The sequence below is a fragment of the Sesamum indicum genome, linkage group LG7, assembly GCF_000512975.1.
Source record: "Sesamum indicum cultivar Zhongzhi No. 13 linkage group LG7, S_indicum_v1.0, whole genome shotgun sequence".
In the NCBI taxonomy this organism is placed as follows: domain Eukaryota; kingdom Viridiplantae; phylum Streptophyta; class Magnoliopsida; order Lamiales; family Pedaliaceae; genus Sesamum; species Sesamum indicum.
In genome coordinates, this window is record NC_026151.1 from 6,867,737 (window position 1) to 6,888,720 (window position 20,984).

A 20,984-nucleotide genomic window follows, 5' to 3' on the forward strand; every position below is an offset into this window, starting at 1 on the left:
TTCGTTACTGGTCAAACCTTCTCCAGAAGACCCAATGTACCTCTACATATCAACGACCCCCCAGGCAATTAGTTATGTCTTTCTTAGGGAAGAGGTAGGGAAATAAATCTCTATATACTTGTGAGTAAAGTACTCAACGGATCGAAGGGGACTGTTGGGGTCAAGTATGTATTTAGTGAAGATAAGGATATTGTCTTCTCGAATTTTAAGGAAGGTGGTTGAGGAGACATTTCCATCTCGAGTGCAATCTTTTTAGGGTTTATAAGTACTTCTCTCTAGAGTGCCATGTGTCTCTAAGGGGGGCTGATGATCCTTATCTAATTTTATGAGGATGACTTCCAAAGGTCCTGCATAGCAGCCACTTAAGTCCCTTGTGGGCACCATGTGGAGGACCTTTGAGTTTGGCTGAGGGACTTCAAGTCCCCAAGCCTCTCTGTAGGTTTGTGAAGCCTTCTTAGATTAGGATCCTCATGGACTTTAGTCAACTAGACTTCTATATTTTAGGGACGCCTGTCCCCTTAGGTTTCCTAGGTCTTCTCCCGAACTGAGCCCCTGGGGGTACCATGAATCTTGCATTTTTTCTTTTTCTTTGAGTTGTTTGGGCCTCTTTGGGCCAATTTATTTTTATGCACATCACATCAAATTAAATTATTATACATATAAAAATATTTTAGAATTATTTTAATATTATTATATTTTTATTAAAATCAAAATACATAATTTTATTTCTAAATATTATTAGTTAATTAGTAATTATAATTTTATTTAGAATAAATTGTATTATTTTATATAAATTATATTAAATAAATTTAAATTTCTAATATAATTATATTTAAATATAAAAATAAATAATTAAACCAATTCCTCGTCCTCCCCAACCAATCCAAGCCCCCACCTTCCCCCCGTCTGCCTTCTCCCTTTCCCCTGCATTTGCCGCTGATTCCCATTCAGGTAACCCCCTGCTCCACCTCCTGCACGTCACTCTCCTGCCCATCACCTTCTCCAACGTTGTTTACCTTCGCCCTTGACACTGAAAAGGGGAAGTGCCATCAAAATTTTCACGGGCAACAATGTCTGGACGACAAAGGTTGCCCATTCTTTTTCTCTGAGCAACAATGATCCAGGGCAATTGCCTCACCTTGAATTTGGACAACAACGAGGTTGCCCCAATCGGGGTGTGATGGCAACAACGAGTTCACCGTCACCCACCACTGTTCGCATACATATATAATGTGATACTAATTATGTGTATAATATTTTATGTATATTATAATATTTTCTATTTTATATATATAAATAAAAAATATATTTTTAAAATTAATAAAGATCTAGATCGTTCATTTTTAATTAGTTAAAATCAATGGCTACTAAATTAAGAGCATAATGATAAAATCATCAAAAAAATTTCTTAAGATAGACTAACAACAAGAGAGCGTGTGCACTATTTTGATTAGAGAATTTTTTGCATATACTTTTAATATGGGGTTTTTCAATCGACTTTTTAAAATATAGGGGTATTTATGCAATTTTCCCTTTTTTTTCTTTTAGGTTGACATTAAAAAACGCTACAAATGCCTCATTTCTCTCTCTAGATTTTCTCACTCGATCCCCTCTCTTATCCCCCAATTTGCAAAATCTCTCTCTACTCTCTACTGTCTACTCTCTACTCTCTAGACATTCGTCTGAATCGACTCATCCCCAATTGATAGACACTCACATATACACACATATACATGCAATATATATGTGTATTTACTTGTATACATATCTCCGCTCTCTGTCATAACCTCCTGAGCCTGCATTCATACCGCTAGGGTTTAGGGCATTCAAGTCTTAACGCACTCCCGGATTAAAATCGGATTCGCATGTGAATTTTGTAGGGGCTGTCACTGAAGGTTTTTGCTAGGCTAGGGTTTTACTTCATCGATCTGTGCGTCAATGGATTCAGCGTCGTCGTCATTGCCATTTGTTACTAGAGATGGGCCGCCGTCGGTCGTGGCGGGGGAGGACGACAGTGCTCTTTTGGTTGCTGCGGGGCTTGCTAAGGAGGCTGCTTTGCTCTTTCAGGCTGGGAAGTTCGTGGACTGTTTGAGAATTTTGAATCAGTTATTGGAGAAGAAAGAGGGTGATCCAAAGGTTAATTACGCATTTATGATTTTTTAAATATTCTAGTTTTATGGTTGTTCTTGTTTAACTGCTTGTGTTTGAGTTAAATTTCTAATTTCATTAGTTTTGTATGCTTTTCATTAGGATTGGAGTGACTAAGTGTTACTTGATTGGATAATGCAAACGCTTGGGTAAATTGAACTGGATTTAAGGATAAAAAGGAACTTTTTTCTTTAATTTTATTTCGTTGTTGCTTCTGAATTTTCAAGAAGTTCCAAAGGACTGTCCTCATAATTCCTTTTTGTTCACTTTTTAAGTTCTGGAGGTCTGTAGTTGTCTTCTTGATATATGGATCTGTAAACTTTGTGGGAGTTCCCAAAATCTGGTGATTCATGTCATCTTGACTGTGGATATGATTTATATTTGCAGGGAATCATCTGATTAGTTCTCCTGCTGTTACTGCCCTTTCTTTTGTTGGAAATAGTCACACTTCAATGGATGGAAATATTTTTAGAAAATACAAAAGGCTTTTACTTATATCAGTCATCCGTTTAAATAAGTTGGATGCAATCAGGTCCTTCATTTTGATAAATCATACATTTGCAAGTTGTTGCATGATGGTCATTCGTAACTTGTTTTATACATTATCACTTATACTGGGGCTGGAAGTAGGTAGGAGTATACCAGGGAGAGAAAGATATGAAATATAAGTTAAAGACTAAGAGGATGGTAACTTATTCTTTCAAAATCAGGGTGATTTTGTGCCATGCTATTTTATGAAGGAACTCTCATTATATGATCTGTGGATTATTTTTTAGTAATTTTTTGTGGTAAGAATACTGACTTTGGTCTCTATACAATTGTTATGTCCTTCCACAGCCAGGATATTAACACGCTTCCTTTTTTTGTTCTATCTTTTCCCGAGTTGGATTCCTATTTTGTGTTTTTTGGTTATCATTTAAAATACTCTTCCCTTGTTTCTGTTGCTAGACATTGTTAAATAGCTATAGAGTGATCATGAAGTTTCTTAGAGAGTTTCCTTGCTTGATTGTTATTAGGTTGCTCTCCTTAAGGATTATTTTTACCTTATGATCTTTTTTGTGCTTTCTTCACCTGATATTTCCTTGTGTCATGTCATTACTATTTATTCTTTCCCTTATAACTTCTTACTTCTAATATGATTGTGACTGCTGGCTTGGCTGTTTCTCCATTTGAATTTAACACAAGCCTCTAGGACAAGGCATAGTCCCTACTTAACTTGACTAGATAAACCCTTCAATTACTAAGGAAAAAGAAGTAAAAAATGGATGTGCATGAAATTGATGTGAACTAGTATCCATGTTCTTAATCCAACATGTAAAAGTGATTGAACAAGCTGAGTGAATTTAGTTTCTTAACATGTGTGGCCAAAAATGGAATTCCATGAAATGGATGCTAGGTTTAAGGGTCATATTTTTCAGTTTGGTCCTTACTTATATACATCATTTTTTTTTGTTTTTTCTTTACATTTTAGATTCGCCATAATATAGCCATTGTGGAGAGCTGCCAAGATGGATGCTCAGATCCTAGGAGGCTTATTGAAGCACTGGAAAACATCAAGGTTTGTATCTAGATGGTACTTTTCCTTCTCTCTGTCTGTCTGTCATTGGGCATGATTTCACTTGTAATTCATCTAGTTATGCTCACTTGTGCTTACCTCAACCTGAGTGCTGTCCATTTTCTGCAATGGTGTGTATCTGAGATGTATAATATCTTCTTTTACATTCTAGGATGAAGATGGATAGAAGTGGATGCTTAGTAGCTTAAAACCAGGACTTATCTCTTCTCTGTATCAATTTTGTTAATAGTCATAGAAAACAATAGGCGGAATTTTCTCCAGTATAAAATGGCAACCATCCCAGTTTTGAAATCATTGTGAGGACAGAAGCGACCTTTTCTTGTTCCTGATGATTATGTCACATAATTCTTAATTATGGTCCAGGCAAGTGAATTGGTCGGTAATGCTTGTAATAGTCATAAATCGCTTTAAAGGAAGCCACTGGGCATGGGCTTCAAAGATGCATGTTTTTCTGAATTTTGCCCCCTGGAGTTTCTTGAAGGATTTAGAGCAAGTTGGAAGACTGGGTTGTATGTTGTATACAATTTAAGCTTCTTAGTTTCAACTGCATAACATGTAGTGCTTTTACTTGATATCCATGTGATGCACTTCGTTTATTTCTTATGCCTGCATTAGTTTCCATTGGTTGTTTTGAAGTGCAAAAAGCGACTTTGTTTTCAGAAGCTGACTCTCTTTACTCAAGTTTCTTTTTTATTTGACTTTTATGATGTGGATTGTGATGTTGGATAATAAGTTAAAATTTTGGTTCACTGCACAGGAAATCTGAGCAGGTTATTTGTGAAACTTATGATGGAAAATTATGGGTTGTCGTCGCTGTGATATGTTAACTTTTTGAGTTTCAGTTGTAGCTGGACATTTGAAATCAGTTTGCATATATAGTCCAACCTCTGATAGGATTTGCAACTATGCTAAGGGCTGCGCACACGTTGTGCTTAACTTGGATAGCCGCAATTAATCCTAATAAAGATAACTAGAGCTGCTTGTGTGCGTGTGGATCCATCAATTGGTCTAACCTTTAACCCATTCGTTTATCTATACACATATGGTAGTTTACATCAATTGGTAGTTTATCACGTCACATGATCCCGCCTCATGTAGTTTCAAAACTCACATGTGCTTCTTTCCATTCACAGACATTAAGATTGTAGAAAGATAGGAAATTGTGGTGTGTATTATTGATTCTTCCACCTCTAATCTAGAGAGATAATATTAACTATTAAGTGATAAATACTGAAAAGTGACACTGATAACGTACCAAAGATAACTATCCAAATAATTGAGGAAAGATATATACAAATTCAAACAAGCATTCTAATACTCCCCCAAGTTGAGCAAATATATTAATCGTGCCCACCATATTACACAAAATCTTAAATTGCTTTGCTCCGGAAGCTGTGGTGAAAGTATCCTCTCTTCATTCTGAAGGAGTAAAAGGAGTGTAAATTTTCTTCTGCTTGGCAATGTAAATTTGCTTACTCGTGACAGCCGACAAAAACGAAATGACAATTCATCTCAATATGCTTTGTCCTCTCATGAAAATAGATTACTAGCAATATGAATAGCTTACTAATTGTCACAGTACATAGGTACAAGGTCATTGTATGCGAAACCAAGTTCTCTTCGCAAATTCTTTAACCACAAAACTTCACTAGCAGTGTGAGCCATAGCCCGGTATGGAACCACTGCATCAAGCAGCTGTTGTCTGTTTCTTGTTTCGCCAAGTCGCAAGATTCCCTGTAACATGGGTGCAATAGCTAGAAGTTTGACTTATTGTCTTTGCATCCAACATAGTCTGCACTAGAAGTTTCTATCTTGACATGTCCATGTTTGAATAGTAACCTTTTACCAGGGATGACTTGAGGTATTTCAAAATCCTAAGAGCAACATCTAAAAGGATAGATCGTGATTTGTCCATAAACTAATTGATTGGGTCAACGACAAAAGTTATATCCGCCTAGTCACAGCGAAATAGATCAGCTTGCCAACAACTCCTGTATTTTGTCAAGTCTTTTAGATAAGTACCATCGTCATTCCAGAAATCAGGATCAGAACCCATAGGTTTTGCGCAAAGCAAACCTTTTTCCTGAAGGAGATCAGTGATCACTGGCATATTTTCCTTGAGATAGAGTATTCCATGCTTGTTATGAGCAATTTCAATGCCTAGGAAATACCTTGGCCTTCCCAAACCCTTGGTGACAATGTGCCTTCGTAAGTATACCTTGGTGTTTTCCATGCCAGAAATGTCACTACTAGACATCAAGATATTATCAGCATACACTGTCAGGATAACCTTTACCTGCCTAATTCCTCATTTTGTACAGAAATTGAATGATCTGCTTGGCCCCAAAAAAAGCCTAAGTCACTGATAAGGCGAGTGATTTTATGAAACCATGGTCTAGGATATTGATTGAGACCGCAAATTGCTTTCTTCACTCTGTGCGATCTACTGATTCTCCTTCTGAGATATCCTGGAGGTTGCTCTATGATAGCAGTTTCATGCATATCACCATATAAGAAAGCATTTTTTAATGTCCATTTGATACATAGGTAAGTTCTGATGAATTGCCAAGGAGAACAATGCTCTAAAAGAGTTAAGGTGGGCAACTGGAGAATGTTTCAACGTAATCCACATTATGTTTGAGTAAAGCCCAGACGGGCTTGGTATAGATTAATTGTCCCATTAGTTGGATATTTAAGAGTAAACACCTTTTCGACAGGCAACCACATCTACATTAGGGGGATTTCTGACAAGCTCCGAAACATAGTTATTAATGGCGTGCACCGTATGGTGCAATAGGCGAGAGTCCAACGCCATTTTCCGACAATGCCACTGGGCGCCAGGATCAAGCCAACCTTTTAAGACTGGGTTGAACTTTTTATTTCTATGCACTACTCTCGCTCCCCTTGATTGATTGGGTGTCTTGTTGTAGATATAAAAGCTCTCAATGTGTTTTTGAATTTTCATTTCTCTATTCTTATTTTTCCTTGATCTTATTTTTTCCCCCAATTTAGAAACAAAGTGAAGAGCTTGCTCATACATCTGGGGAACAGTTAGAGGTTGCAAGCAACAATGGAAGCAAACATACAGCCAGCATGAGGGGAAGCAATGCTGTGGGACATCCTAGTTCTTCTGTTGTTTACACTGACGAGTTTGACACTTCGGTGGCAATGTTCAACATAGTACGTTTGACTTCACGCTTTGTTAAGGTTGAGAAGCTTTTGTCTTTGTTCTTATGCATATAAGCATGGATCTCACCTGCAGGCTGTCATCTGGTATCATCTTCATGAATATGCAAAATCATTCTCATATTTGGACATGTTGTATCAGAGCATTGAACCTATTGGCGAGGTAACACTATTGACTTAATCACATATCACATTTGATGCATGATGGAGCTTAATTTTGATACTGTTATATGCAGGGAACAGCCCTTCGTATATGCCTTTTGTTGCTGGATGTTGCTTTACTTTCCGATAACGCATCAAGATTTTCTGTAAGTGTATCTGTGTTTAATTGAGTCTGTACTCCTTCCAGATTTTTATCTCATCTAGTTGGGATTTGTGGTTCCAAGTTTCACAAAGAATGAACAGTTGTTGTGTTCTATGCCTCGTGAATATTTGGCATAGGAAAAGGTAAAAACCAAAGAAGAATGCCAACTAGAGAATAGTGTCTTTTAATTCATTTTGTTTGGTCTAGATTTGATTGTTTTATTAGTAATCATACTAAGCAATCTCTTGGATTACAAAGAAAATTTGGTCTTTTTTCCTTCCGGCCGGGGGACCCTTTTTTAGTTTTGGAATTATTAAGTATGAAAATTTCTGTTTCTCTTTAGAAGTTGTCCAGGAAGTTTTTATTTGTTAGTTGTCTGATTACAAAGTTCTGTCAAATTGTATCAACCTATGTTGCATCATGCATGTATAAATATCGTGCAAGTAGGGGCATGGTACAATATGGATAGGCAATATGGTAAATATGGAAAAACGTAGGATCACCATGTTTGACACCTTAAGTAAAACTATGTTATGTTCTTTACTTTAAGAAAAAGTTCTTTTAAATATATATTTAGTAATTTGGGTAAAATAAAAGTATGTTGTAGTAAGAAGAAAATTAAATTACAGACTGTACGTGCAACAAATTTGTTGAAGAAAATCTATTTTTGAGCTTAACAATTGATTTTTCAGCAATTACTACTGCAAGCTTTTTGTTCTTTTCTACATGCTTGACAGGATTTTTGTGGTCTGTTAATAGAAAGTTTATGTTACCTTCCCTGGTTGGTTGCTTTGCAGAAAGTTCATTATCTTCATGACAAGCTTCAGTTATGTTCGAATTTTTGAGGACTAATAACTCATTTGAAGTTGTCATATGCATCTGGCTGTGATATACTTAACTGATCCGGAAAATTTCCTAGCCAATTTTGTTTTCTTGTATGCTTTTTAGTTTCATGGGTCGTGAGGAGATCCTTGCGAATGTCTACTGCATGGTGATTAAAACCAGAAATCAATATCTTCAATCATTTTGTCTGATGTGTGGTCTTTTAACTGTATAAAATCTTTCTGACATGGAAAGAGGCTTTCTTCAATAACTATTCTTACAAAACCTGGCACCTTGCAAAGAGCCCTCTTTAATTTGTATTCTTATATCCCTAAAAGTTATCTTCGTTAATCCTGTATATCTCCCACTAGTATATCATATTTTTAAATGGATTAGATGGTCCTACTAATGCTTCAATGGTGTTGACACTTTTAAATGAATCTTGAAGTGGAAGGATGGAACTTACATGGGAACAAAGAAACATATTTCCAGACTTATCAACTATCTTGGAGCAGCATTTTGAATACTAGTTTGCTATTAGTGGTAGATATAGGGGGCAACTCCAAACAATTCACACTTTCTCATGACTAGTTTCTTTTCTCTATCTGTTTTTAAGGATCAGAACATTATGATCAAATAGTGCTTTATGTAATAGGTACCATATGTGAACCAAGTTTTGCTAGTTGGAGAATCTTGTTCTGCAATATATGTAATGTTGAAGTAATATCTACGCCCTTTTTTTGAGGCAAAGATGTGTACTTAATCATCGCACTACCGTTTGACTGCTGAGTCACTTGGAATTTATTGTTTCAGGATGTAATAAGCTACATGGAGAAGGTTTTTTGTGTCAATAGCTTGACCAATCAAGTAGATAATGGAACCTCAACACAGCAGCAATCTTTATTAGCTTCAAAATCTGCGTCATTTCCTAGCAATTCAACCGTCCCTGATTCTTCTTACTCTGATTCAGTTGTTACTGGAAATTCTTCTGATAATTCTTTAACCAGATCTTTGTCGGAGGAAGCACTTGAAGATGAATCAATGCAGTTACTTTCGTCTCTTGATATCAGTGGACAGAACCTTCAAAGACCTGTCATTGCACCTAATGATCTTCCCAGGACCCAAGCAGAGGAGTCCCTGTCAGCTGCTGATTTGAGGCTTAAGCTACATCTTTACAAGGTTCGTTTTCTGCTCCTCACCAGGAACCTTAAAGCAGCCAAGCGCGAAGTTAAGATGGCTATGAACATAGCTCGTGGAAAAGATTATCCCATGGCTCTTTATTTGAAGTCACAGCTTGAATATGCTCGTGGGAACCATCGCAAAGCAATCAAGCTTTTGATGGCATCAAGTATTAGCACAGAGTTGGGGATCTCTAGCATGTACTATAACAATCTTGGGTGCATCTACTACCAACTTGGGAAGCATCACACTTCAGGTGTATTTTTCTCTAAAGCCCTAAGAAATAGCTCGTTTGTGCGGAAGGAGAAACCTCGGAAACTCCTAAATTTGTCGCAGGATAAATCCCTTCTAATATCATATAACTGTGGTATACATTCATTGGCCTGTGGGAGACCTTTTCATGCTGCTCGCTGTTTTCAGACGGCAAGCCTTATCTTTTACAACCAACCTATTCTGTGGCTGCGAATTGCTGAGTGCTGTCTAATGGCCTTGGAAAAAGGGCTGATAAAGTCTATTTCATCTACATCTGACAAGCTTGATATCAAAGTCAATGTTATTGGAAAAGGAAAGTGGAGGCAGCTTGGTCTGAGATATGGGGGTTCACCCACTGGTCAGGGGGAATATGTTGGAAAAGACAGTTCATTTACAGCTGATGACAAACAGCCTGATCTCTCAATGTCTCTAGCCCGGCAGTGTCTTGTCAATGCTCTGTATTTGTTGGACTCTGTGGAGGCAAATTATATGAGATCTGGCTTACATCCTAGTTCTGAAGAAAGAGAGTCACGAGAAACACCACCATCTCAGAGTACAAACCACAAGAATATGGCTGTTGGGGATCCCAAGGCATCTAATGTAGTTTCTTCTGTTCCCAGTCAAGTTAATTCAAACGGTGAAGTGAAAGAACAGAAGGGTGGAAACAATCAGAGTGGGTCGTTACAAAACTCTATCACTGAGTACGAACATATTCGTATGAAGGAGAACCAGATGATGAAGCAAACCGCACTTGCTGATTTGGCGTATGTTGAGTTGGCACTTGGAAATCCCTTGAAAGCCCTATCAGCAGCAAAGTCTTTAATCAAACTTCCGGATTGCTCTAAGATATATATATTTTTGGGAACAATGTATGCGGCAGAAGCCTTATGCCTGCTGAATAAGCCAAACGAAGCTGGTGAATATTTGATGATGTACGTTTCTGGTGGTAACAATATTGAGCTTCCGTATAGCCAAGAGGACTGTGAAAAGTGGAGAGTCGAAAAAGTGGTAGATGGTGATGAGTTAAATGGTGGGACAACAGTTCCCAGTGCTGTCTCATTGGCCGATGAATCCCAAGGATCTATGTTTCTGAGTCCTGTAGAGGCTCGTGGAATGTTTTGTGCGAACTATGCTGCTAACTTTGCATTGCTAGGAGACCTTGAGCGGGCTCACCACTTTGTGATCAAAGCATTATCCGATATACCTAATAGCTCCCAAGCCATTCTTACTGCAATTTATGTGGATCTAAAGCGTGGTAAGACACAAGATGCTCTTTCTAAGCTGAAACAACATACTGGCATTAGATTTCTCCCTGGCAGTTTAACAGTGAATGGATCTTCTTGATGGCTGTATTTGTTGTTTTTGTTGGTCGTTCGAGCCCACACCTCACTCTGAGTTAGCAGGTAGGTTGACAATCCTTTGAAAAGGGATTTGTAACATATATATAGTTTAATTCAGGGAATAAGTATTTGTTTTCTATTTTTTTAGCCTTTACTTGTAGCTTTTAGTGTTTGGTGGTGTGGCTTCATTTTGGTTATTACAGATTCCCACCTCTAGAATTTGAGATGTAGTTTTGATTCATACTGGTTTTTGGAGGTAGGTTTTGGTTCATCCAATGCCCGTATAGCGGACTTGAGATCTTGGTCTTGAGATGCAAAAAAACAAATATAGATTTTCTTGATGCTGCTGCTATTTTCAGTCAGTTTCTTTAGTACCTACCTTGTTTTTCCATTTATAGATGATTCTATCATCTAAACGATTGATGAAGGCGGAGAACTGAAAATATTTGTAGATTAATTCAATTGGAGGAAAATTGTGTTTTTGGTACTACAGTGTAGGGGTCTTACAACTTTTGTACAATGCTATTTCAGTTGACTAAAAGTTACTCATTGCATCCTGGAAATCACTCATAGGCACTTTCTACTCTGAAAAAAAAATTACAAGAGATTCTACCATGGAAACATATTTTACTTCGCATATTGCATTTAAAGCACTTTATTTGCCAGAGTACTTGTTGGAGGTAGGGCAAAATGGCCCAAAACAGTTTCCAGCAATGCACATGAATGGCGTTTAGTTTTAGGGCAAAATTTGTAATTAGACATCAAGCCATGTAGAATAGGGCTAGAGGCAACAAAAAGTTTGCTAATCCGCATGATACAAAATCAGTGTTTCTTCGCCTGCAGAATTTTTGCCCTTTAGCTCTATCCCCACCATCAAATATGCTCTTTACAACAACTTTAGCCGGAAATATCAAGGATATGAGTTACACTCTAAAATCGTGTAAAATTTGGGATGGAATAAATAGCTAAATATATATGTATATATATATATATATACATGTTGATATTTGAACCTGTTGCGTGTAGAACAGATATCTTGATGTTTGGCTTGGATCCTAAAATATGTTGTTTGTTCAATTTGTTGTTTTATTCCGTGGTGCTTTTATGATTTTTCTGAATTTGGGTTTTTCAATTTTTAAAAAGACTTATTGTAGAAATTGTAGCATTTCTTTTTAGAATTTTCTTTTTCTTTTTCTTTAACAAACTTGTAAAAAGGTTTCTTGCTCCTTTGCAACCTCTCGTTTATGTATTTTTCATCTTTTGTAGAATAAGGTTTTGCCTTATTTTTGTCCAACCGTATTGTTCTTTTCTTCTACTTTATGTCTGTTTTTTTTGCTGTAGTGCATATTTCTAGTTGTTTAGTAGCTAAAGCAATAGCATGCACACTTAACCTTGCGGCAAAATATTATTTTCGACGCTTTTGCCCTCCCTTAGATGAGTACTTTGGTCTGAAAAGTGCCTTTTCGTGTTGCATGCCAAGTTAAATATATTTTCAGAATGATACTGCATTTTTTCCCTGAGGGTGGATGTGCCCATTTGAATTATTAGGGTGCAATGCTTCTTTATGAAGCTTCACCAACGTTCATGGATGTGTTGGCTCTTGCTCAGTTTTAGGATCTCCCCAGGTAAAATTTAAAGGAATCGAATTAGAATATTATTTAAGATTAAATACAAAAGAATCTCAAAAAATTAACTTACATCTTCATTGCAATATTGGGCAATAGATTTTGTTACACAAGTATGAGACATCTTCAACTTCTTGCGATTCTCTTTTATTTCGATCACTAATTTTCTGCATTTAGATATTATTTGTAGTAAGATTCAATATGATAATAAGAAAATAAAATATTAGAATGCACTTCAAAGCAGAAGTTGAAAATGTCGGATGACATATAGAAAGACTTGGGATGCAATTTAGCGAATTAAAGAGACGAGGATAGATAGTGGCTCAAAATAGGAACTCACCTTTTTCGAACAAAATATTGACTAAAATAGTGGACACAAACTTCAAGATGCTGGATCTACCTAGTACAATAGAATAAAGGATCCCCAGGAGCACGTTGCGGCTTTTGATCTGGTATTAAATTTGTATGGATAATCCGATTCCATTAATGCAAGTTTTTTTGTCACCACCTCGCCAGAAAATTCCAGTCTGATCAAAGAAGGTGACCCCAGATCACACTCACATGGAGGTTTTTCGATAATAATTTTTTTTACAGGTAGGATTTTACGCATTTCCAAATCATAGGGAGGGCTGTTGAAAAATTGGCCTATGACCAAATTTGGTAGGCCCAAGCTCACAGTCCCAACCCACCACCTGGAAGGCCTGACCCGTTCGATCCACCCATTACTCGACCCGATCCTCATTTTTAAATGACTGAAACCCTTCGCGTTCTTATTTTTTTCCCTTGGCCGAATTTATTAACCCTCTTCATATTCTTCCCTCTTTCTCGATTTTTTACGCTATCATCAATGACTTCTCCCTATTTATATTCTACCTTCGAAAAGAAAAACAAGTGAGGAAAAAATAAAAGAGATAGGTGAACCTGAATGGTTCAATGGTGCCTTGGTAGCCGTGTGTGTGCCTTGGTGGTTGTTCTCTCTTGGCGGGTTTGAGCAATCGGTGGTTGGGTTGCCGGCCTTAGTGGTTGTGGGTCCCCATCGGATCCGGCTTCCTTAGTCGAAATTATTTACTATTGCTATTTTTTCTCACTGTTCCTATTAATCTGTAATCGTTGTTATATTGTTTTGTATTCCACTGTAATAATTATTGTATTTTTTTGTGAGCTCACTGTGGGGATGAACTCCCAACAAGGGCACTTGTAATACGAATTACCTGAAAATTGTAAAAATACTTAAACACCTACTCTTTCTTGACAAAAAACAGAAAAAAATATTAAATAAAATTAGACAAAAGAATCACAATGCCCAATAGATAATAACAATTGGAACTTATTTTGTTTCTCTCTCGTTCAGTTCGAAAATGATCAAATTAGGACAAAATTTTATAAGTATAAAGCTGTATTTTTAAAGTATTATACGTAAAATTAGCTTGAACTTTCTCGAATGAAGTTTCAGGTAAAAACATAACAATTTTTTTAATGATAGATTTGTAATTCTTCAAATATATTTATAATATGTTTAATGCAATTTACTTTTTATAATATTGTAAATACTCCTCTATAAAAGAAATAATGATTTATCTCTATATTTTTTAAAATGAGCAGTTTAGCACCTGTTTAAAGTGATAAATTGCTTTATTTGAAAACATAGAAAGATAAATTGCTGCATTTTAAAAATCAACAGAAAATAAATTGCTAATTTTTACATCAGAATAATTTATACCTTTACAACATGAGAAAATTGCATTTTTGCCTATTTATAATTAGACTAAGTTTTCGGGATATGCATATATATGTATGTATATATATATATTCATATTTAAAATAAAACTAATTAATTAACACATATCGATCCTATCAGTCAGAGAACAATAGGTACCTTTCCACTTGACACGTTGAAGCTTCAAACAAGGCCAGATGGCTTGACAATAACAGAAACCCTCCACCGATAGCCACCTCTCTTCTTCCTCAAGTTCTTGCCTGCCTCTCCTATAACATTCTAAACACCCTCAACAAAGAAAGTAGGTACCTATACAGAGCCAGAAACTTGTATTAATCGTCACAAAGGAAAGAAGTAATCGAGGAAAAGCACAAGTGAAAATCATGTCGGGATCAATAGTGGAGCCTCATGACAAGATGAGGGGTCGAGATGTAAGCAAAGTAGCTAGAGGAGAGCAAGCCCCTCGTCCTCCTCAGCAATCGCCGCAGGTCTCCCGCGCCCCACCTCCCTCCTCCACCACTCCTAAGGTACCTTAAATGTTAGCTACTCATTTTTCATATATATATAGTTGTGTGTATGAATGTTCATTGTAAGAATTTAGGTTGTGTAGTAAACTTTTAATTCGTAGTATGTTTTCAGTTCAAATAGTAGCTGTGTTTAGCTCATTTTCCTATCTTCATGTGAGTTTCTAATTTTCCTTCTTGATTCAGTAGCTAGATTACTGCAGTTTTTTGCATGAAGATTACTGCAGTTTTTCATATATATTGTTGAAAATTATATGTAAGTTGGGTGCAAGAACTCTGTCCCCTCATCTGTGCAATTCTTGACATTTGTGACTTGTGATCCAACCTAGTGAGAGGCTCGGGCACTAGCTGTCAAATGTGCAATGCAGAGATAGCCACTGCCATTTACGGGTTAAGGTTTAGCCTGGTGTTAGAGACAATGTTTACTTAGTTTGATCGAGCTTTGGACGAGGGTTTGTTTAGGATTCGGTGAAGGGGGTCGTTTTGAACCTCATGGAATGAATTAAAGTGTTTGAGTTTATGATAAGTAATAGAAATTTGAATATATAATAACTAAACAACAAAAGAAAAGAAAAATAATACTAACTTTCGAATTTGGTATTTCACTTCCATCATCTTCTTATTACTTTTTAGACATTTAAGGTTTGAGAGAAAGAAGAGAGTTTTATTGTGGGGGTTGGGAGTCTTGGGACTTAGTAGGTGGGAGGGAAGAAGAAGAATTGAAGATTGAAAAGAGAATACTGCAATATATGTAACCTTAGGCTTTTGGGTTTCTTTTTTCTTTTTTTAAAGATTCGGGAACCCAATTGGGTAGTTTGGCTAGGGTAATTCTACCCGGACACTGACCTGTCTTTTTAATTTTACTTGATACTTGACTTTTTAGAGGAAAAAAAAAATCCGAATCTGATCGGGTTGGGTCGGGATTCGAACTACCCGACCCCTGAACGCTCACCCCTAGTTACATGAAAGGAAGCATTCATAGTGGCTACAACGCTTCGCAATATTTTGTTGTTTCTCATAAGATTGGAGCTTCTGGATGTAATAAAAAAGTTATGGATGAAATACAACTAGACTGATAAATAATAATAGAATCATATTTTACTAAGTTGTCCTAATTATATTTGAAGGAATTATTAATTTATAATATTGAAGGGATCATAACTTTAAATGAGGAGTCTTCCGAAAAATTATTATCTTATAAATTTATCGAAATTATTAGCTTAGCCCAAGGACCAAGTTGGTCCAAGAATATTATTACTTTAGAGAAGTTATCAATTTGTCGAGCATTTATAGAGGTTTTGCTATAGTTCTTTAAGTTTGATGAGTAGAGATTCCTGTCTTCACTTTTAAAAAGCATGTGAGCGTTAGGCAAAATGGCAGATCCCCAATTTCTAGTTACATGAGCTTCATGTGATCGATGCCCGACGAAATTAAAATTTTTTGGTCGCATAAAATTGAAAACACAAAGGAATAGAAATATGTCACTTTGATGTCTGGATGTTGAGAACGCCTTGGTAAGAATTTAATGTGCTGGGAAATCTTAGCATCTTAGCTCGGATCAAGTTCGGTCGAACCTGACTCAACTATATGGCAAGTGCATTATACTTGTCCTGATGTTGTTATATAATTCAGAGAAACTGATCATTCACATACCAAAAGTTGTACACTTACTCTGTGATTAGTTTAGTTCGGTCAAACCTTATTCGCGTAAGAATTTAATGTGCGCTCATTGAGATGTCTAATGCCACAATACCACAAAACTTTGCCTGGGGCAAACGTTAATGTTAATGGCTTAGACATGCATGCTGGAGTCAGCCGTGAGACTCGATTTGGATTTATGCAACAATGATTAATTAATAGGAAAGTAGACAATTATGATGTTTGTGAACGCATTATAATGCCTTATCAGAGGTTTAAGGTCTTGTAGTTAAATTGATTTGTCTTCTATCATTCGCTTTCTTTTTTTTGCCTGTGATGGTCACTGGTGAAATACGTAGGTCGCCTCGTTAATAACTTATATGCTTAATGTAGGTGGAGACTGAAACAACCAGATCGTTGCAACTCAAGAAAGAGAATTTGTCTAATCAGATGCGTCGTTGTTACGACAGCTACTATGACTACCACAAGTGCGTACAACATTTTGCACCAAATATGTTGTGCTCTTGTTTGTGTTCTTTCGGCATAACTCCATTCTAAAAATCATATAAAAATCAAGCATATAATTACAACGTCTTTTCCTGAGATTTTATATAATTATAGATAGATTCCTTGTGGTCTAGAAAGTTACATTTAATGTCCCTGATGTTTGTTTTATAGGTCATTCTATTAGTAAAAATTCATAGAATTCGCTAATATTAAGAAAAAAATGGAATGAAAATTTTTATTTATTCGTATTTAATTTATTACTGATTTATGTAAGTTAAACAATCTTTTACGGATAAAAAATTCCATGTAAGGGTGAACATATATCTCATCACAGCATTAGGTATGAAGATGTATAAGGCATGTAAAGGCAATTTGATCATTAAAAATTTATTAGAGCTGCAATAGATCAATAATAAGTTAATTGGGTGATAAATATAGATTCTCATTCAATTTTTTTACTGATATCGGCAAATTAAAAAATTTATATTTATTAGATAAAACAAATCTCGGGGATATTAGATGTAATTTTCAAACTACAGAAGGATCTGCATATAATTACACTAAATTTTAGGAGAGAGAAGGGTAATTATTCCTAAAAGTTGCATGACGTCGCTATCAAAACCTACTGAAATCTGTAATACCAATGAAACTATGTGTGTAGAAATTTTCCTTAGGCGTCCATAAATGGATGGATTCCGCATCTTCATTTTATCGTGTAGTTTGTTTGACAAGTTAGATGCTAAACTAGAAATGAAATTCATAGACGTGTGATGTTTTGGATTACATTCATGGTCGTGTTGCTGATTAGGTGCATCCAGGAAAAGGGAACAGAGGCACAAGAATGCAAGAAGGTCGCCGAGTACTACAAATCAATGTGTCCAGAATGGGTAAATTAACAATGAACTTCTCTTAGAACTATGGTTTTATTTTCGGAGCTCTGTGGTTTCCAATTTCTATTGGGTTGTGGTTCCGGTAACTTGTACTCCGCTACGTCATTATGTTTATTCACTTTTGGTGCCGTCCATCATCTTAAGCGTATTTTGGAACTTAATTAAATTTAGTTTTTTCTTTAGGGAAATTGTGTTTTTCATCTCATAATTTGGACATAATACACTTCTAGTATCACTGCGTATGGGGTTTTTGAAATTAGTCCTACAGTTTACAATACGGCAAATTACTTTTTTAATTCTATAAAATAAGGGCTGATGTTTTTTGGTAGTACAACTATGGTAGGTGCACTTCTAGTCCTATAAAGCTCATAATCACATTTTTTTAGTTCAAAAATGTGATTTAAGGTTATTTTAATCTTAAAATTATAACACTTTTTTAGTCTCAAAATCACAACGCACGTGACTTTCTTTTGGACTAAAAATACATGATTATGAGATTAAAAACGACACTTATCATAGTTGTGGTATCAAAACGAATTCTGCTTTGTTCTGTGGGATTGAAAAAGCATTTTGCCCGTTGCTTCAATTATTGTTTAATTGTTTGCATGTTAGGATTATAATGGTTAATATGGTGCAGATTGAAAAGTGGAGAATTGAGTAAGAGGAGGACTCCGCAAGACAAGGCATGAGACAGCACAGTATCCAAGTTCCGTTTCGTGCTGCTAGCTTACTACTTTTATTTATTTACTTGTTTTTCCCTTCATATACTTTGAAATTCACATTAAATTTGATTTAGGGATAATTATTATTATTATTATTTTGAATGGAATCATGCATATCAATTAGATAACTCACCAAAAAAACATTACCCAGACCAGGTTGGTTCGAGGCACACTTAACTAAGAAGTGTACATGTGAATTACTTTTTCTCAGCACCAAAGAGAAAACAACAGAATCGAACGAGGAACAGAAATAGCAAATACCCACAACCACAGGGCTGGATACTAAAGAATTTGGAAGAGCAGAAGAGAGCTCTTGCAAGAGCGTGGTGCAATCTCCCTCAAGAACCACTCGACGCCAAGCCAATGTTAGCATCGAGCAAGACGAATTGCTTCCCTTGTTGCAAACGCTTCAATCACATCAGCAGTCCCACCTCTATTCAATCGAACAGATAGCAAGTTAAACATGAACCCACAGTGTCCGAGCAATGACACCAGACCCAACTCCCTTTCTCGGTCAAGAACACCGCCATCAATTAACTTTAATCCAACTTAGCCAAGAAGACTAAGCACTGCTTTGGTGTTCAAAACCTTTGGACTTTGTGATCCAAGTGCTAGGAGATAATTGCGAACCTGTAAGGGAAGGAGGAAATCCTTGTGCGTTAGTTTAAGATTCTTAGACCACCAAATTGTCCACAGATCATCACCACGAAATGGAGGACAGGAAGGGCGAGTTTAGAAAACAAGCTAGAAAACTACTATTCCATGGACATAGTATGAATCAATGTAATACCAGAGAGGTCCGGATAGCGCCCAAAACTGATGAGCGAACGAACAACAAAGGAGGGAATGGATGGGGTTTTCATGAACTAGAGCACAGAACGGACAACAATGCTGCAATCTTTTAACCAAATTACTAGCCGTCAAGAAAGTATTGTGACATAAAAACTTTGGCTTTGTTTGGTATATATATGCCTGCCATACCACACGCCACAGTCTAGAAATCCCAAAGACCCACTCTAAAACCCACGTGAGCGCCCAAGGACAACGCTAAATAATAACCACTGCGTAGCAAGAAGATACCATTGGACGAGTAATGCCAGATTAACAAGTCCGACACCCCCCCTAGACTGAGCAGAATTTGCACAATGAGGTCCCTATCCTCTGGCCAGAATAGAGAAGAGATCACTCCTTCATTCCACTCCCTTGTAAACTCCAGAGTAAGATCACTAGCTTGCAGCATGGGACAATAAGGAGGTTTTGGGGTGATCACCCAAAACGAGGGAGTACGGGGAATCCAGGGGTCCTGCCAAATGCTCACTGAATGATCTGTACTAATGCGCCATAGATAAAAGAGTTGTATTGCTGTTATGGTACTCCTTCAAGTACAAAAATGGGCGAACACCGACAAGAAGTTCAAAGCAAGGGAAATATCTCGCCCTTCAATACCGTACTAACCAGACTATCCGGTTGGGACAATAGATGCCACAACTATCTAGCAAGAAAGGCTAGGTTAAAAGCCTCAAGATCATGAAGCCAAGACCACCATCAAGTTTGCTTTTGCACATGTGAGTCCAAGCTAGCCAGTGAATAAGTCATCGATCACCATCATGCCAGAAGAAGCTAGTTGCCAAAGATGGCCATTCGCCAAGTAACTGAAAACACGACATAGCATACAAAGGGATCTTGGATTAGGAGTGGCTTCCCCGCCTTGGATGGATCCTCTTCTTCATAGTCATTTAAAGTAGAAGTTTTCAGTATCTTTGTATTGGTGTCTCACCCTTCCGTTTAGAAGTGGGAATCTCCCTAAAATGCAATGTACACTCTATATATTCTGTATTCTAATTGCTCTTAATTATATTTAGATTATCTTTAAATATATATAATTATTCTTTTTCCCAAAAAGAAAAAGTTTAAAATTGTACTAATTACGCCACATTTGAGAAGCTTCCGTTTACAACTTTACTCCTCTTGTTAGAATTTTGAAAGAAAATTGCTGACTACAATACAAAAGAATACATAGGTTTTTAATATTATGCCTCATTCTCCATTTTATATAAGTTACTAGCAAAACTGGTAGAAATTTTGTAAAAAATTATTCACTTAATTCATGAAAAAATAGGTAAAATTATAACCCATAATTCATAAAGGTATTTTGGTCAATTAACTTTAAAAAATGGAAGGAAGCCTAATAGAAATTAATAGATTGGGTTATTTTAGACGATCATTAAAATCAGGGGGATTGACAATTTTTCAAATAATAAAGAGGTATTTGTAATTATATCAAACAACTCTTTAAAATTTACTCTATAATATTTGGACAAAATATATCCAATTTAATATTCTGAAATAATATTTCCCAATTAGTACTTTAATTTTTTACATCGACAAAACCCTTAAGTTGGGTCTAATTACACAAATACCCTACAACTTCACAAAGGGCAGGAGGTGTTTGTGTAATTAGGCATAACCTTATTGAATGTCGTAAATATAACGTGCTCATCTAAGATTTATCATAATTATTTTTTTTATTATTTAAAAAATATAAATACCCCAT

General features: G+C 36.3%; 2 protein-coding genes across 3 annotated transcripts; both read left to right on the forward strand.

Annotated features, from left to right (window-relative positions):
* On the forward strand, positions 1,594 to 10,944 carry LOC105166457 (CCR4-NOT transcription complex subunit 10). The gene is made up of 6 exons (XM_011085819.2): positions 1,594 to 2,136; positions 3,620 to 3,706; positions 6,737 to 6,904; positions 6,987 to 7,073; positions 7,147 to 7,218; positions 8,850 to 10,944. Exons 1-6 carry the CDS (start codon positions 1,939 to 1,941, stop codon positions 10,809 to 10,811), a joined length of 2,574 nt encoding a protein of 857 aa, XP_011084121.1. The 5' UTR covers positions 1,594 to 1,938; the 3' UTR covers positions 10,812 to 10,944.
* On the forward strand, positions 14,409 to 18,525 carry LOC105166458 (putative cytochrome c oxidase subunit 6b-like). 2 transcript variants are annotated; one of them, XM_011085820.2, is made up of 4 exons: positions 14,409 to 14,676; positions 16,705 to 16,799; positions 17,637 to 17,705; positions 18,346 to 18,525. In XM_011085820.2, exons 1-4 carry the CDS (start codon positions 14,533 to 14,535, stop codon positions 18,395 to 18,397), a joined length of 360 nt encoding a protein of 119 aa, XP_011084122.1. In that variant the 5' UTR covers positions 14,409 to 14,532; the 3' UTR covers positions 18,398 to 18,525. The 2 variants fall into 2 exon arrangements, with proteins under 2 accessions (XP_011084122.1, XP_011084123.1); XM_011085821.2 differs by having other exon boundaries at positions 14,412 to 14,676; positions 17,627 to 17,705.

Excerpts from the sequence above, each read along its gene's own strand:
- LOC105166458 (XM_011085820.2), top strand. The coding sequence starts at position 14,533 with ATGTCGGGATCAATAGTGGAGCCTCATGACAAGATGAGGGGTCGAGAT. Across the intron at positions 16,800-17,636 it reads AGCTACTATGACTACCACAA|GAAAAGGGAACAGAGGCACA; the intron begins GTGCGTACAACA and ends AGGTGCATCCAG. Across the intron at positions 17,706-18,345 it reads AATCAATGTGTCCAGAATGG|ATTGAAAAGTGGAGAATTGA; the intron begins GTAAATTAACAA and ends AATATGGTGCAG.
- LOC105166457 (XM_011085819.2), top strand. The coding sequence starts at position 1,939 with ATGGATTCAGCGTCGTCGTCATTGCCATTTGTTACTAGAGATGGGCCG. Across the intron at positions 2,137-3,619 it reads AGAAAGAGGGTGATCCAAAG|ATTCGCCATAATATAGCCAT; the intron begins GTTAATTACGCA and ends TTTACATTTTAG. Across the intron at positions 3,707-6,736 it reads AAGCACTGGAAAACATCAAG|AAACAAAGTGAAGAGCTTGC; the intron begins GTTTGTATCTAG and ends CCCCCAATTTAG.